Source organism: Rhinatrema bivittatum, chromosome 1 (genome assembly GCF_901001135.1).
Source record: "Rhinatrema bivittatum chromosome 1, aRhiBiv1.1, whole genome shotgun sequence".
Taxonomy (NCBI): domain Eukaryota; kingdom Metazoa; phylum Chordata; class Amphibia; order Gymnophiona; family Rhinatrematidae; genus Rhinatrema; species Rhinatrema bivittatum.
Window position 1 is genome coordinate 117,076,316 of NC_042615.1, and position 17,930 is coordinate 117,094,245.

The following is a 17,930-nucleotide window of genomic DNA, read 5'->3' on the forward strand; positions in this document are numbered from 1 at the left end:
CTCAAATTACACCCAATAATTAAAACTAAGGCTAAAAAAATCCCTTGCTCTTTATACCTGGGAATTTTAAATTCCAGTCACCCACAGATTGTCATGGATTAATCAGGGATAGGAGGTGTGCACAAACTTTCTCCTCTTTCTTATATATACACACTTTCTAACATATGCTCATTCTCACACAAACTCCCTTATATTTGCTCTCACATACATGCTCTGGAAAACATAGTAAGCCTATTATGCATTGTAACAATGGAAAAACAAATATCATTCCTCATAAAACATTAAGCAATAAAGTCGAGATATAAAACATTCATAATATTAAAACCACACTAAAAAAAAAAACCAACAGAATGTCAAGCAGGCAACAGCCATCGAACATCCAGTAATTAAAATAAGTTTTTTTTGTAATATTTCCCAAACATCAAATATTTCAAACAGCAGACATGAAATGACACCCCAAAATTTAAATTAATAGCATTAAAAATTTCCAGCTCTCCATACTTGCTATCTTTTGATTTCCAGTCACCCACAGATTGTTGAGGATTGCAGGAGGGGGCCTCACAATCTTTAACTCTCCCTCCCCAACACACACACACATGCTGTCACACAAACAGGCTCTCTTACTCACATATATGCTGTGACATGCACAGCCTCCTTCACTCTCTCACACACATACACGGTTTCAGGCTCTCACAGACACAGGCACTATCACTGTCATACATTTGTAGTCTCTCACACATACACAGGCTCTGTTGCATATTCATACACTTGCAGGCTCTCTTGCACACACACACACACTGTCTCACACAGTTTTCAGGCAGCGCTGATCCTCAATGCTGGAAGGGAGGTGGAAGAAGGCCACTGCTACCCACGGCTTCTGCAAGGTGGGAGGGGAGGGCAATGGCTGCTGCTATGCAGGCCTCAATTTGTCCCACAGAATTATAGGCATGCAGGCTTCTCTTTGGGCCACGGCAGGATGGGCTCTGCTGTGGCCATGCAGGTTTTTCTTTGGGGCAAGAAAAGCCACATGATCTGAGTAACCGGCCCATCGGGGGATGCCAGATCCCCCGATAGGACAATCTGCCCCTGTTTCTGTTGCTAATGCACAGAAATCAAGTAAAAGATTGACACATTTTGTTTACACAATTTCCTGAACTGAATGCATTCAAAACAGATTTGAATTTCTAGAGAGAGAGTTCCACAAAAAAGGGAGTTACACGGTGGAGATAATGCGTCCTGGTATACGCTAGGTTAACAAACTTGAGTTTCAACCAGCAAAGCTGTTGAGAAAGACTATATGATATGAGATGGGCCTTCAAATATCAGTCCCCATGCCACAGAGAGATTTAAAGGCTAGGCCATACATATAATCTTGAATTGCAAATGTGAATCTATGGAGAGCTAGTGTGAATATACAATACAAGAGAAATCCTATTCCTGTATCCATATCCTGATGTAACCTTGCAGTGGTATACTGAACCTTTGCTCACTGCAGGTAAAAGTATTTACATACAGGCCCCTATGCACGGTCTTTTAGCCATATATTAGATTCCAGGTGGGCAATTTTGTAAAAGCCCATTTCTGCTGGTAAAACACTTTTACTTGTGGAAATGGCTTTGAAAAATCATCTTTTATAGCAGGGGTAGGCAACTCTGGTCCTGGAACGCCACAAACCGGTCTGTTTTTAGGACATCCACGAGGTATATTTGCATGCATCACCTATACTTTATATCCTGAAAACCAGTGGATACCCTGAAACAAGACTTGTTGGAGCTGCCTACCTCTGTTCTATACGGACAGGATCATACTTATTCAAAAGTGAACCTACTGCCCCATATTCTAAGCAGAGCACTAAGATTGGCTCAGGAAGCCTTCCCATGTGTTCCATCTCCATCTGAAGTAGGGCTAAGTGGGACATGAGAACGAGCCTTCTCTAGTGTCATTCCTCCTAAGGGGAACACTACTAATGAATATTTATATTGCTCTCCTTTTGGTACGGGCTATGAATTATCCCTATGCTTGGCATGGGGAGAACCACTTGAGAAAGTATATTCACTAATATGATTTATCTTCGGGTTTGTAGTCTTAGTGGGGGATGAGACAGGGTCCCGGTCACCCTGATACCACAATTCCATGCTCTTCCCAAGCAACCTCTCACTTGTGGCACCACAGACCACATAAAATCATCATACCAGAATAAACCAGTAATTAACCCTTTTATTAGTATTGTGTAAGTAGACAGTAAATCCAAAACATTAAATGGAAAAAGTACAGAAGAAAAGTATAATATAAACTTGCAGTTTTTTATTTTATAATCAGGCAATGCAAAAACACTGGGTATGTATGGCCTATTAGCCAGGGCAAACATACCATATGTATGGTAAAAAAAAAAAAAAGGAATGCTAATAGAGAAAAGATGGGGGGGGGGGGGGGAGCAGTGAAGTACACAGCTTTCAAAAATTGTTTTTACCCCCCCTCCCCCGAGTACTTAAAAAAAAAGGGGGGGGGAGGGGGGCAGATACATCCCAATGTCACCAGTTGGTAATGAATGCACCAAAATTGTGTGGAAAAAACAAGCAAGAAAAATGAAGAAGTTCCTCTTGATAGTGGAGATGGTTAAAAGACAAACCAAACAGATGAGCACTGCAGTATATAGAAGCTCTCTCTCTCCTGGTGATCTTCCCCCAAATGGTTAATTGGTACTAAACAGAAAACTGGCCTGGTTTCAGTTTTACAGAAAGACCACGGTCCAACAGTTTCTCTCTCTCTGCCCTATCTTGTGTGGCTGTGGCAAGGGTTTATGCTTGTATTTGACTGAAAGGCTGAAGCAGTTAAGATGAGATCCTGAATTTGTGACAAAAGGCAAGGAAATAAACCTTCTCTCTCCTCTGATAAGATATTCTCTGTGCAAAGTTTAGATTACTTAACTCAGTCTCTTAGGAGGGTGATCCAGCCATGTGTTCCTGGGCATGGATATCTCTGGAAAGGAAGTCTCAAATCCTGACTCCTCTGTCCCTTGTTGGGAGTTTATATGTAGCTCAGCTATGAAGCAAGAACAGCTGTCTCTCTATTTCCTCAGAGCGCAGACTTCTGTCTCTCCCTCTTGATAATTGGTTCTTCAGGAGAACTGATTGTAGGGCTGCCAGATGCACTCCTCTCTTCCTGCTCCTGGCTCCAACTCCTGGTCATCCTTGCCCTGCACACACAGAGCCAGCCAAATTATGCCTTTTCTACCTTAAATGGTCTCCTAGCACTTCTTTGGCTTCCTCCTCTGCTGGCTATGTAGTGCTGTTCTCTGGGCAGGCTAAACAGCACATCCTTTTCTCAACTTGTTAACACTGAGTGCTGGATGTTTATTCTTGCAGAACATTTGTCATTCATTGGAGAGCTTACAGGAGTTTGACATTTTTATATTCCTTTACTGTGGCAGCTTGCAAACTCTGCAGGGTTGAAAACCCCATTTTGATAGGCCCAAATCATCACTCAGATCCAAATGCAGTTCGGTCCACACTGAAAGACTCCAACACATAAGCTCATGGGGCAGGAAACTTGTTGCACGCCCCATCTGTGTCCGGCCTTGCTCACCTCTCTGGTGTCTCTGCAGGTCCCTGGTCGGCCTCCCCCAGCGGCAGCCGCGAGTACCTCCAGGCCTCGGTGTCCCATGGCAGCGGTTGCTGGGCCTTCCACTGCGCATCAGGCCTCACGCCAGAGTTCGGTGCCTCCCATGGCTTTGGCCACGCCCCTAAGTGCGCGCTCGGACCACCCGGCCTCTTGTAGGGCCAGGGGTGGGTCCTAGCTCTGCGGCGCATCCTGATTGAAGGAACTACTTAAGGAAGTGCCTGCCTGCACTTTCCTGCCTTGGCAATCAGGTCAGCCTTGTATGCTAGATTGTCACTGCGTACTAAGCCTTGTTCCAGCTTTGTTCCAGTCTTGTTCCAGGATCCTACTGTTCCAGCGTCCTTCTGTTCCTGCGTTTGTCTGTCCGTCTCCCCAGGTAGTACCCTCGGACTGTCTCTTGGTACTGACCTCAGCCTGTTCCTTGACCTTCCTGTCTGCTGCCTGCATTGTGACCTTGTCTGACCTCCGGAACCTGACCTCTACCTTACCTAACTACTCCTCTGACTGACCCTCGGATTCTGATCTCAGCCTGATTGACTACGTCTCCTGATTCTGGTTCTGTCCCTTGCCTTGTCATTGCCTATGCTGTTCTGGTCTTCCTTGCCCCATCGGAACCTCAGTCTCAAATCCAACTGTGCTCCTTGCTGTCCGTGGGCACGCCTGTCTACCACCTCTCCAGGAGACCCTGCGAGGACCACCTAAGTCCAAGCAGCCCAGGTCCCTACGGGCTCCACCCGGGGGGGGGGGGGGGGGGGGGGGGGGGGACCATGGGCTTCCAGTGGTGAAGCTTATCCTAGCCTCTGTCTCCTCCAGTGCTCCGCCCCCTGGGGGCAGGTGCTTCATTGTCCCTACCAGGGAGAAGTTCTCCACTGCTCCAGGACAAGGGTCCACCCCTGAGCACAACAAAACTGGTATATAGTAGCTGGCTGCACTCAGTTTTTAGATGAATGTGCAAGATCTGGCTGTTCCAACTGGCATCTACATGAGTGCTCTTATAGTATCCTAACTTGATTGCTTATATTGGGTTTTTGTTTTTTTTTCACATTGGACCATTTGTTACTTGTTATTTTACTTTTAAGATGCTTTTATTAGAAACAGAACATGAAAGCAGATAAAGAGCATGTAATCCAGCCAGTCTACCTCCTCAGCTTGTCCCATATTCTCTTGAATTCTGATGCTGTCCTCATCTCCACAATGCCTAAAGGAAGTCATTCAATGCATCCACCACCCTTGCTATGAATAAAATATTTCCTTAGATTACTCCCATGTCTACCCCTTTCACCCTCATCACATGACCCCCTTGTTCTAGAACCTACATTCTGTTAAATAGGACCACCTCCTGCATATTTAGTCTTTGGAGGTATTTAAACATCTCTATAATATCTCCCCTTTCCCTTCTTTTTTTCTAGGGTGTACATCTTTAGATCTTTAAGTCTGACCCCATATGGTATTATGAAAACCCTTGTCCAGTTTAGACGCCTACTTTTGAATAGACTCCATCTCGTTTATATCAGGTTGTCTGATTTATATTCTGATTGTTACTGTTGGCATATTGTGCCTTACCTTGAACACTTGTATGGAAAGGGGATAAAAAAGAAAAATAAAGACATAAAACTGAGACCACTTCAAGTTCTCTCTAGTGGGGGCTACCTTCCCTTCTCCCCATGGTGCTTTTACAAGGTAAGGTGGAGACAGAGTTCTTGAATTTTAGCTGCAGGAGAAGAGTTTGGACTGCTGGATTACATAAGCAAAGGTGGTAGTTACTTCAAGGGTAGTAATGGGGCCATACCAACCCCTCTCCCCTCAGAGTGAGAACCACTGTTCTAATATCTTAAAAAATGAAACCCAAAGAACAGAAGGCAATATTGCAAAAGAATTAGCAGAGGACGGACTGGGGCATGGACATTTGAGAGACAGCAGGTTTTGCTGAGTGCAGATGGTTCTGCAGATTAAGATTTTGTTCCATAAGAACAGAAAAAAAAAAAAGAGTGCATATCCACAAATAAGGAGTAAATCAATCAATCCTAAGGGGTAAGAGACAAATTTTCCAACTGTATGCTAATAGTTTTTAGGCACCTGCAATTTTCCACCCTTTTCATACCCTTAATTTATGTGAAATAGTCTAGCACACTAGCATCATTCTCCTCTCCTGTAAATCCTCCCCCATGTCCCTCTGCTGACTCATCTGCTAACACATTGCATTTAAGCTTCTTCTGGTCTCTTTCAAAGCCTTGAACTCCTTTGCTCCTCCCTAGGTCTCAGCCCTCATTTCTCATGAGTTATTATACCTCATTCTGGACCCTAGGCCCTCTGCCATTTAACTCTCACTTACCAGCTTTTTCCATCGCTGTCCCTTACTTCTGAAACTCATTCCTTCTTTGAGTATACTAGGCCCCCTCTTTCTTAAAGCTTCAAGTCCTGACTAATGACACATCTACTATCACAGAGGCATTCCACTAGTATCAATAAAAACCTGCGTCTCATGTGTCTTCATTTATCCCAGCTTAGACTAGGGAAGAAGGCTCTCTTACTTCTAGTACCTGTATTTAATTGTAGCTCTGTTCCAAGAGATCCAGGCTTACCCTGCACAACAGTCACTAGTACGCTTTATTATGTTTCTAATTTTGCTGTAACACGCATTTTAATGCTTTTGAGGTAAGCATGAAATAAATGATTACAGGACTCTTAAATTTAGGGACCTACGTTTTCAGTTTTTATTGTATTTGTCATGATTTATCAGTGCTTATTATAACAAAAAATAGGATCAATCAGCAGAAAAAAAAAAGACTAATTTTTACGGGTAAATATTGCATTTGCTTTTATCATCATACACACTGAAAATTCCCAGGAAAAATAAAATCTGAAAACTAAGGCACCTAATTTAAATTTAAGAGCTAGAAATTAACTCAAATTTCAGTTGTGGCAGTTATGTTTTTATCAACACAATTTTTTAGTGGAGGGAGATTAAAACGAACAAAACTATTGCAGAACGTCACCCAGACCTAAGAGCACGTTTTAGTAGATGGCAAATTTTTGCCAAAAAAAAGAAAAACGTTACTTTTTCCCCTAAGGAAAACTTAAAAATGGCAAATTCCAGCAACCATCTCTCGGCACGTGAACCTCACTAAAATATGTAGTTGACGTCACTCTTTCCATGGCATTTTCTAGAAGGTATTCAGGCTGGCAGCAGATTCACTCACTGCACGCATGCGATCTGCAATTACCTCACCGGAGCTGTTTCTCCCAGGATTGTAGAAACCTGGCCTTGCAGAGTTTCCATAATATTATCATCAGAATACAACTGCATGGGTGTGTTAAACTGAGCATGGACAATCTTCACACCAGGAAGCTCCATTTCCAAGGGAACGTTAGGGGCAATCTTAGAAGCAATTTTCAGCTCAGTAGGGTCAATGGTACCGACAGTACTAATAGTGGAGGGAGTGCTGCGGCCACTGCCAGTGGCGTCCGTGCCGGAAGGCGTGCTGCATCCGCTGTGTTAATAGCCAGGTAGGTGACAGAGGAAAATATGGAGAATGTCCCACAGACAAGAAAAACAAGAGAGACAAAGAACAAGTGCAGAAATGTTAACAAGATTAGAGGTACAGGAGAAAGGAACTCTACAAACAAATGGAAGTAAAAGTTAACTTTCTGTTTTGCAGAGAAAAAATTCCTAGACTTATTTTTTATTATGATACTTACTGCTCAGTAAATATTGGTCTTTTGTTTTTTCGTTACTGGCAGTAGTTTTAGTGCATGTGCAGCCTGTGATTTAAGAGAACTTAGAAAAAAGTTAAAGGAAAAGTAAAAAAAAAAAAAAAAAAAAAAAAAGGGAAGAGAATGCCTTCCATCTTTTCCTTCCCTGTATTTTAACTGATATTTTACCAACAAACAGTTAAGGATCTGTATTTTAACACTGACCCTCATGCTAAGTAATGTGATTGATATCACCTTGCAAAATACTAATAGTTCTTCACAAAAACAATAGTTGATGTTTGAAAAGTATCATAAAATACCAGTTGTGGGCCTTAAAAGGAGAAATAATTATCTCCTTCTCCTCACACAGCTGTAAAAATCTTGGACGGAATTCATCTATTCATCCTCGTGGTGTGGTGGCAGTACAGAATGATAACGTCAGAACGAACCAGGTCCTGGCATGTTATGGATATGAGGCCGTAAAATAGCCGACTACTGCTTGGGGTCAGAAAGGCGGCAACAGGCTCAGCCTTGGAAGACCATTCAAAGAATGGAGATTCAGCCAGTGTGGCCATCATGAGAAGAGAGGCAGGGAAAACATGTTTAGATCTTATGAATTTAAGACTATTTCTTTCTCCTCTTTTCGTCCTGCTCCTTTGGGCTTCCAGCTCAAATTGGAACGAAGGCTGGGATCTGGTGCCATGGAGCCTTCAATTTGCAACTACCAGGGGGATTTTCTTTTTGCTCCGTATCGCTTCCTGACCTACTGTAGTCCAGTCATTGTGATCGTCCTCAGCTAGGAGGCCATGCATCGGAGCTACTGACAGAACCCTGCAATCATGGGCCTTTTAAATGTGCAGCTAGTAGGGTTTGCCAGTACGCAAGGGCAGACTTCCTTCCTGCCGAGGGCACTGCCTTTGTGGCGTTTCTATCCTAGCTGCCCTGGGGAGTGGAAAAACAGAGCTGAGAACTGAATCCCTGTTCACCACTGAGCCGCCAGGGCCAGTCTGAAGGAGATTTGTTTTTTTATTCACTTGCTAGACAGATTAGAAAAGGAAAGTAGAAGATTTCTTTTAAGTGTGAGCAAACTGCCCAACTGCCATCTGGCTGCTTCTCATCTGCCGCTCACACAAGGCCTCTAATTCTACAGAATTCAGAAGCATTAAAAAAAAATGCACACAGGAAGGCAGATCTAAATATCCCTTGACCCTGAATATCTTTTCTGCAGCATAAGAAAAAAAATGCTGTAACTCCAAATTGTGTAGAACAGAGGCCCCAGTGTACTGCCTGAGGCTCACGAGTCCACCTTTGCTCTCGCTGAAGCAATCTTCAACACCCTTGCTCCCTACACACTCGTCATTCAGAATTCCTGGCCAGGTCAAGGCCACATTTTGACACCAGGTTTCCCCTCCAATTGTTTCTATGGCTTCTCCAGGACTAGTCTTAGATAATTGATTTTGCTTCCTTGTCTTAACAGAGTGTTCGGATTTCCTTTCTGGTTATTCGAAGACCTCTCTTCCAAGATGGATGTCTGCATGAACCAGTGCACACTGCGAGGGTGCAGTGCAGAGGAATGGGCTGGGCATGCACTTACAAAGGATCCCCTGGCAACAGAAATCTTGTTATTACATGAGATCATCAGTAAATACAGTTGCCATGCTGAGGATGTAATAAAACAGGCAGACATGTACCGCCTACATGGCTCAGTACACTCTGTTTATGGCAATGACTCAAGGTTAAAAGGAGCTCTCACGCTGGGGAGTACAAGGCACCTGTGTGACCATTCGTAAGTTTGCTTCTGGACCTAAAATTTTCATTTAAAAATAAAGCAGAACATAAAAACAAAAGGTATTTTTAATTTAAGGTGACCAGATAGCTTCATATCATAAGGGGAAGGCAGAGGCGGTCCTGATTTGACTTTAGCACTTCCACAGAGCTTTAGAGTAATTTTGCTTAGGGAAAGCAGAACTACATTTTTATTTTCTGGGGATAAATGCAGGACTGGGTGGACTTATCCCTTATGGTCTGGTACGGGATCTTCTCATTTGATTTTAATTTTAAGCATGTGGTGTGAACTGAATGTGCTCCAGCACTTTGTATCACTTAATGGACAGATCAAATGACCAAACTGTTCTGCTCCTGCTCTGTACTCATCCTAGTTATGCAGAGTTTAACCCAGGGAAATCCGATTCTATTTTCTCTAAAGACTACATGGATCACTTGAGATTTGTGAAGGACTACAGTGTGTGAACATAAATGCATTTCTCTGCAACACAGAGGTGTTTTTAAAGGGAAAGAGCATTCAGAGCAATTCATTCGTCAAAACATTGCCAGACTTTATAGGAGCACCCTGCTGGACAGCCAGACATGCAGTGCTAGGGACATGCACACACAATCAGGACACAGGCACCTGAACTTTGGAGCCAAACAGAATTCAGGTGGCTCCCATCCTACATGGTGCATATGCGCATATTTCCTTGCTGGCTGGGAGCTGGAAGGTACGGATCCCCAGAGACACGGGGGTCGATGCAGCAGAACAAGTCACTTATCCTCCTACGCGGAGCCCCAACTGGATTCCTGAGCCTCTTGATGGCCTAGAGATTCGAGCCAGAGTCTCTGGCACCAAAACCACAGAGCCAGCTCAATAATATTGAATCTTAACTGAAAATGCATCAGGAAAGAGAGACATAGCGAAGCAGAGTAGATAGGAAAATGCAATGCATGCATATGCTGATTAATTTACATCACTTATTAGGGGATCATTTACTAAAGGTTTTTCTCCCATTCTGTGCCTATGGAAAAATGCTTAGTAAATGACCCCCCTTTAGAGTTAGAAAAATACCTTTTATGAACTCTTTGATACAGAGGCCCACATTCACAATAGGTGCATTAAGTGTTAAGGCACCAAAACACGCAGGCACCATGATTCACTAACACCACACCTTCATGAATAGGGGCTATAGCCAATTATGTGGTCTATGATATCCTGGTACAATGACTGTATGCAACTTGATGGCAACTCAGTGGCTTTAGATCATGAGGGACCGACTGAGCAAATCATAGGTATGTTCTCATTTTGTAAGGAACAATAGCTCCAATTTCCTTAAGAAATGCAGGACTACAAGACTATGCATATAAGGCTGGGAATTAAAAACCAGACCAGTCTCAGCCTGTTCCTGAAGGCCTGGGAACCCTATCAATCCTGCTGTGGAGCTTAATCTTCATCTAAGATCACAAACACTGAATTATCTAGGTCCCTAAAACATCCCTTTGCTTTAAAATAAAAAAGATGGCAGCCAGGAAGAATCCAGAAAGGACAATTTTAAAGAAACCATCTAAAAACAAAGTTTTAAATACATTATGCGCTTCCCTGCTCTCTGCCAGTAATTTACACAATAGCATGGGAAACAGCAGAAAGACTAAAATAACCTATCCATTTTGCCCAGCTGAGATTTGTCCACTTCAGGTAGATGCACATTTAGATTTCTATATGCAACCTGATATCTCCCATTCCCCTATCTTTACCTGACCTATCACCTCCCTCCATATTTGTCCCAAGCATGCCCAAAATTTATTACAGTAATGGTTTCCCCCACCTCTGCTAGCAGGCCATTTCAGACCTCACCAATTTCAACTTAGCTTCTTATGAAATCACTATTTAAGCCAAATACCCAAGTCCCCTTCTCTGTCTTATTACCAAGTTTTGTCATAATCCCCCCCAACTACTAGTGAGTCTTGTAAAATCAATCAAGCCTCCCCTTGCTTTTTGAGGTTTGGATTTTAGCCATGGTCCCTGCATGCAGGTCATCCCAGCTTTCTTGGAAGCCTGATGCTGTTGTACCTTCTTGTTTAGAGTTATTGTAACCACCATACAGGTTACCCAGTGCTTCATTACCATCCTGTCATCATTAGGGATCCTCTGGGTTTATCTTTTTTTTTTTTTTTTTTTTTTTTTTAATTCTGGCACTCTGTCTCTGCCACCTCCTCTGGAGGTGGTAGAGATGAAAGGAGAATAAGACAAGAACACCAGAGACTTGTCTATGATATTCTGGGTTCCTCATATGCTTAGAAAAAAAAAGTAGTAGTAAGATTTTTTTTTTTTTTTTAATTAAAGAACTTGACATTTTTGGATGCTTTCTGACCTTCCTCTGCCTTTTCTTAAGATAAGGTGACGTAATTAATACAAATTTGGAAGGGAACCATCTACTATTGAGTGAAACACTGGAATCTAAAACAATCACCACAACTGACAATTTGTAATTGTTGGTGTCTAGCTACAGGGAATTGTCCTCAGATATCTGCAAATTTCTATGTAGGTGCATCTACCTATTCTTCGGTCCCCATGCAATGCTAGGGACCAGGCTATCTGCTTAAAAAGCCTTCCACACTTTTTAAAAAAACTCTACTTATTTACGGTAATCAGCAGTTTTAAAGTGGAGACATCCTCTAACAGAGCCCTACCTTAGAAATTCTATGAAGCATCACTGAAATGTGCTAAACTCCTGCCCTTTTGTGTGTTTTGGAACTCATTTTCTTTATAGCCTACATTTAGCAAAGCGAAACTGAAAGATAGCTACAGCTTGTTAAAAATCACGTGAAATGCATCCATATAGCTTCTTAATGCTTGAATTCTAAGCATCAGTTAAAAAGAAGCAAGCACACAGCATCAATATACAAAGTGAAAGTATAACCTGCTTCGGCCAGGGAGTACAAAAGCTTTAGGCCGAATATTGTGCTTGTGTTCAAAGTGCTCCAAATCCTGTAAAGAAAAAGGATCAGAATCATAGGTTCCTGAGAAGGTAAGAGAAGACCAGATTTACCGACTGCAAGAAGTGGCCATCTCAGCATGGTGACTTGTGTTTAGTCATATTATCAATCTGCTGTCAAAATCACAAGCGCTATAAAACCCAAACAGCACAGATGGGTAAATGTGCGGAATGACAGTTTAGTAACAAGGGGCAGAGACGGAGCTAGGTTGCTTCTCTGGCCTTTACACTCCCTCCTGCCTCTCCTTTTTTCCCTGCCGAGGATCTCAGCTGCGTGGCGCCACCAATCCAACAGCAGTCACCACCACCAAATGGAAGGAAAAAAAAAAGCACCAGCAACCCGCCAGTCACTGGATGAAAAAATAGGTGATCCTGGTGCATCACTGAAGACTCCATGGCTGCAGCTCCCCTGGTTCCCCTCATGGGGCACTTCCTTTCTAAGCAGACAGCACAATCCTTGGGAAGGGGAGCAGGGACTACTGTGCTGAAAAGCAGTCCTCTTACTGTTCTCCTGCACTGCTGCTGCTCAGAAGCAGAGAGGGTTGGCAATCAGTAGTGAGGGGCGCTCAAGGGAAAGCATGACAAAGAGGATGGGAACTGAATGACTGCATGGGGAAATTATGATAAAAGCTGGGAAGGGGGGAATGATAGGGTAGGGGCAGGGGTGTCACCCAATTTTTTGAGCCTAGCCCTTCTGAATTCAGCAGTGCAAGCTTGCAGGCCAATACAATAAGGTGCATTCAAGCTGAATGCAGTTTTACTCACACCTAAAAACACTCATTTTGTGCAGGTAAACGTTACTCCCGACGCAGGAAGGAGTTTTACCTGCACAAAATGTGCATTTAAAAATGCGTTCGGCACCCTTGCACGGAAATTCCATGCAAATGAGGGCACTAAGCATTTCCTCCCAATGCAGAGAGGTGCGCTGACTGACCACACGTTTTCTTAACACGAGAAACTTTACACCTGGTCATAAGTGGAGTAACGCTTCTGACGCTGGATCCGCCACCGGGGCTCCCCCTCTACCCGCGAGGACAAGCGGCAATAGCTCAACAGTGCTTTTATTTTCTCAGCCTAACCATAGCCAGATAGCAAAATAAATTAGGAGCACAACAAAATGTACACTCCTACATGCCTCTTCCCGTTCAGCCCCACCTTCCTTCTCATTTAGCTTGTGCTGAATGCATGTGTTAACTCCCAATGCATTAGCTTTATTTAACTTGTGTGTTAATACTGTGCACAAATTCAGCGCCCAGGCTCTTAACGCAAAGGTTATGGCATAGCCTGTTGGTCTGTCTGTACTGGTGATTCTCAACCTTTTTGCTGTCGGGACACATCTGACAGATAATGCTCACATGTGTAACACACTGAATCCATGACCATCATGGGGCTAAATGTAAACATATACTCTGCATCCACAGGAATCCCGACCCCCAACAATGGCTGCAGAGCAGAATTAGGACATGCCCCATACAACTCACTATACAAAAAAAATAAAAAATATTCTGATTCTGGTGTCACCTCAGTAACACAAATTCCCTCTACTAATAGCACAATAGACCTACTTATGAAAGATCAGTTCACCACCAATTCATGTCCTATTGAAAAAACAACAAATAAGACCGATACAAATACCTACATGCTAATAAAATACCGCACCTCAGTCAGACACAGAACAGACCTACATCAAATACAGAAAGACCACTAATTACAACAGAAACAGGAATGGAAACCCAAAAAAGCCACTCTGCATGCAATGCAAAACTGGAGTAATGGAAAGCAGAAATACCACATAACATACCGTATTTTTCGCTCCATAAGACGCACTTTTTTCCCCCCCCAAAAGTGGGGGGAAAATGTCTGTGCGTCTTATGGAGTGAATATTAAAAAAGGAAAAAAACCTAAAAATCTAAACCCCCCCCCCCACCCAAGACCTGCTAAAAATCCCTGGTGGTCCAGTGGGGGTCCAGGAGCAGTCTGGGAGCGATCTCCTGGACTTGGGCTGTCTGCTGCCAGTAATCAAAATGGCGCCGATAGCCCTTTGCCCTTACTATGTCACTGGGGCCGACCAATGGCAGCGGTAGCCCCTGTGACATAGTAAGGGCAAAGGGCCGTCGGTGCCATTTTGATTACTGGCAGCAGACAGCCCAAGTCCAGGAGATCGCTCCCGGACCGCTCCTGGACCCCCGCTGGACCACCAGGGATTTTTGGCAGGTCTTTGGGGGGTTAATTTAAAGGGTTGGGATGGGTTCCCACAGAAAGAGAAACAAAAAAAATGTTTTCTGATCTGGGGAGTGGACTGAAATTGCTCTCCCCAGATCAAAATAGGGAGAAAAAAAAAATATGTTATGCACTCCCCTAATTTGCTCAATAAGACACACAGATGCCCGTGAACAGAGACGGTTTAGCACATTTTTTTTTTTTTTTTAATTTTCCCCCTCTGAATCCTAGGTGCGTCTTATGGAGCGAAAAATACGGAACTTTTAGGATCGGCAATAGTGCACACAAACTAATCCGCACAGAGTTACACCTGCATTATGGCATGTACTCAAATGGAACAACCCTACCTATGAAAAGGCAATACTACAAATATTAAACCAGGCCCTAAACACCAATACACCTCTTATTACGAAAACAGAAAAAGCCAAGCTGCTATAGATCCCTACATAGAATCTACAAATGTGCAGAATACCCTTTCCTTGGTCACACACAGAACCAGACAGACCCTCACCAAATACAGACTAAAGTGACCATAAAGTTACTGTTTTGTTTTTCCATTGTTACACTCTAGAGTCTGGCTTCCTGCTGTTTCCAATTCAGTTTTTGTCTGCACATTCCTCATGCAACAAACAAAATCAAGAAATATAACAATTGCAAAACTATACTAAAATATTTCAAAACAGCTGATGAATAGAACAGCCAGGAAGTAAAAACTCCTACAAATTTAAAATTCTCCAATACCAATAAAATATTTCAAAACAGACACATTACATATACCCAATAATTAAAACAGCCTGCCAAGTACTGTAGATAGGCAGGCTATACATTTTCAAATAAATACAAATAAACTAAAAAAAGCCACCTTTACTTACCCTTTCCAGCAACTCTCCTACTCCTTTACTCCAGTAATACACCAGAAACAGTAGCTGCTTACTGTCTCACCTAACAGTCCTCTTCCTTAGGGTCCACAACCAGTCTTCTCTTTCACACACCAGTCACCTCTCCAACCAGTCTCTCTCTCACCCCCCCCCCCCTCAATCTCTCTCTCTCTCACACACAGACCAATCACTTCCCCAATCAGTATCTCTCTCACGCACAAACTTCTCACTTCCATACCCTCTCCAACCAGTTTCTCTTTTGCATACACATGCACCAATCACCTTCCTGACCAGTTTCCCTCTCACACACACATGCTCTGTTTTACATTTTCACACACATTCTCTCTTTCAACCCCCCCCTCCCCCAAGCACAAATAGCAGCAGCAGCCTCCTCCTCCTCTTCAAGACCCCCTTGGCCCAAGAAAGAAGAGTCCCATCGGCCGAGGGGGGCAAATGCTGCTCTGCCTCCTCTCGATCACCGTCTGGTCCTCATTTTGATCTGGGCCTGCACTGCTCCTGCTACATTTGAATGCATGTGTTTTTGTTCCTGTGCACCCCACTGCACATGACTTCCTCTTCTAAGCTGCAGGGGTGGGAGGATGAAAAGGCCACACCGATAACGTCAACTTCCACTAACACTGCTGCCCTTCCGCTCGGGCAGGAATGGCAGCAGTGTTAGTGGAAGGATTGTCTGCATCTTGCTGGGGGTGGAAGAGAGGGAAGGAAGAGCAGCAGGAGACCAGGAAGCATGTGACACACCCGTGGAGAATCGCTGCTATAAGATACAAAAAGAGAGGGTGGGAGAGAAAAGGAAGCCAGAAAATGGGAAGAAAAGTGAGGAAGGAGGGGAAGAAAGGAGTGGAATTAGATATAATACGACAGATAAAAGCATTAGGGAGCACAGCAGAGATGGGGAGAGCATGAAAGATGTCATAGGAACAAATCTCTCTAGATTTGTTAGTTATTTATTCTGTTCACTGGGGGATGAGTTCCCTTTGACTACTAAAGCCCAGCTCCGTCCCTGGTAAAGGGGAACAGACGTTTCAGCTGCTGAATGTAGCACACCTCAGCATTAGGTAGCATACTGCCTCATTTGTCGAACCTTTTGAGGAACTGCTCAGAAATTTTTTCAGTGAGAGATGAAGGAAAAACTGCAAGAGCTGGACTTTTGATAGGTAAAACCAAACAGCCAAGCATTCTCAGCACAGTAAACTGTGTACGTAAAAGGCGGGTAACTTACTTTTCGTCTTCGTTAGGGATCAGACCTCGCATTTGTCCATGAAAGGCATCCTGAATATTGCCGCTTGAATAAAGCCCAATGGGAGTGTTATAGGAAGAACTCACTACCTGCCTTTTGCCATCAATGTTGGCTGCTGCAACAAAAGGCTGGGCCTTTCTGTTATGAGTGGAACCAATGGGCTTCAATTCCTGTACATAATAGGCAGACAAAATACACAAAGCGACAATGCTCACCGCCACGTAAAGTAACAAGCAAAACTGACAACACAGCACCTGTTAACGTCAGCACATCCTCAGCTACTTGAAAAGTATGGGGCTGGTTCTTGAAAAGATTATTTTTTTTCCTAATTTTGTATCTGTGGGGAAGATGTGAAGTTAATAAGGGGTTAAAATTGCAGCCCTTTTGTGTTCACTCACTTCAGGTTTCCATCCTGGCTGGGCTGTCTGTAGACTGGGCCATAAACCACTTTCCAAAGCAAAAACCTTTTACCATCTATTTGGCCCTCATACTAGGCATTCCCGGTACAAGTTACCTTCGTTTGCCTTCCATATAATCAGCCAATACTAGATAACTACTTTTCAATTCATAAGATAAGTTTTACTTGATTAAAAAGCCTTAATCTTATGACATGAAAAGTAATTTACCTAGTATTGGCTGATGAAGGTAACTTGTACCGGGAGTGCCTAGTATGACGGTCACATAGATTATGAAGTGTTTGCTTTGGAAGGTGGTTTATAGCTATTTTTAGGTCCTTCCTCCATTGCACCTATCACAGTCTGTAGACTGGACATGACCAAGCTGGCAGAGCTAAGGAGGGGGCCAGGTGTTTAATAAAAATGAATAATCAAACAGACTATCACAAAACCATGTGTGTAAGTTATATAAATGATTTTAACAGCCCACAGAAAATAAGGCTAGATCTTATTTTCTCCTTCGGGGACATAAGGAGTAAATTTAAATTTATTAGCAAATAGCAGAGAACAGTCTGTGCCTGCAAATTCAATTGGCCACACAAAGAAAGAAAAGTCCCACAATGTGTGATATGGAGACATTCCAGTTCATAAAAGCAAAAAAAAAAAAAGTACGTGACAAGAAAAGCATAAAGCTAGGATAAACTAGGGACGAAGACACCAGCAGAACAGCGCAACACAAAACTAGTCACTTTTATCCTCTGGTTTCCGTGCCTTGTGAGGAGTGTGCACTGTGTTCAATGCTGTGTAGGTAATTACAGAACTACAGTTTGCTCAACAGTGAAAAACTCTGGATTTCGGCATAAAAGAATTGGTGTTCGTGTTCAAATATCATGCAAATGTAACACCGGCACACAATTTTAACACCAAATTAGTGTCATGGAGAAACTGTGCATATATGGCACAGGTCATGACAAATCAAGCACGACAGCTGTCATGCCCTCCCCCTTTTAAATATGCTTTTAACAGAAACAGTGTGGGACAGTATCCCAAGTGTCCCATAAATTAGGTGGCCAGAGGGAATGGGTAGACTAGAGGGGGCCTT

General features: G+C 43.2%; 1 protein-coding gene across 5 annotated transcripts in view; it reads right to left on the reverse strand.

Annotated features, from left to right (window-relative positions):
• Positions 1-17,930, reverse strand: part of PDLIM3 (PDZ and LIM domain 3) — a 57,762-nt gene that overhangs the window by 16,627 nt on the left and 23,205 nt on the right. For 3 of the 5 annotated variants that reach the window (XM_029586935.1, XM_029586931.1, XM_029586932.1), the window contains 2 exons: positions 12,003-12,070; positions 6,843-7,109 (listed from right to left, as the gene is read on the reverse strand). In XM_029586935.1, coding sequence (XP_029442795.1) covers positions 6,843-7,109; positions 12,003-12,070 — 335 coding nt within the window. Of the gene's footprint in view, positions 1-6,842; positions 7,110-12,002; positions 12,071-16,415; positions 16,604-17,930 lie in introns of all 5 variants that reach the window. The other 2 variants (XM_029586934.1, XM_029586936.1) reach the window with 2 other exon arrangements.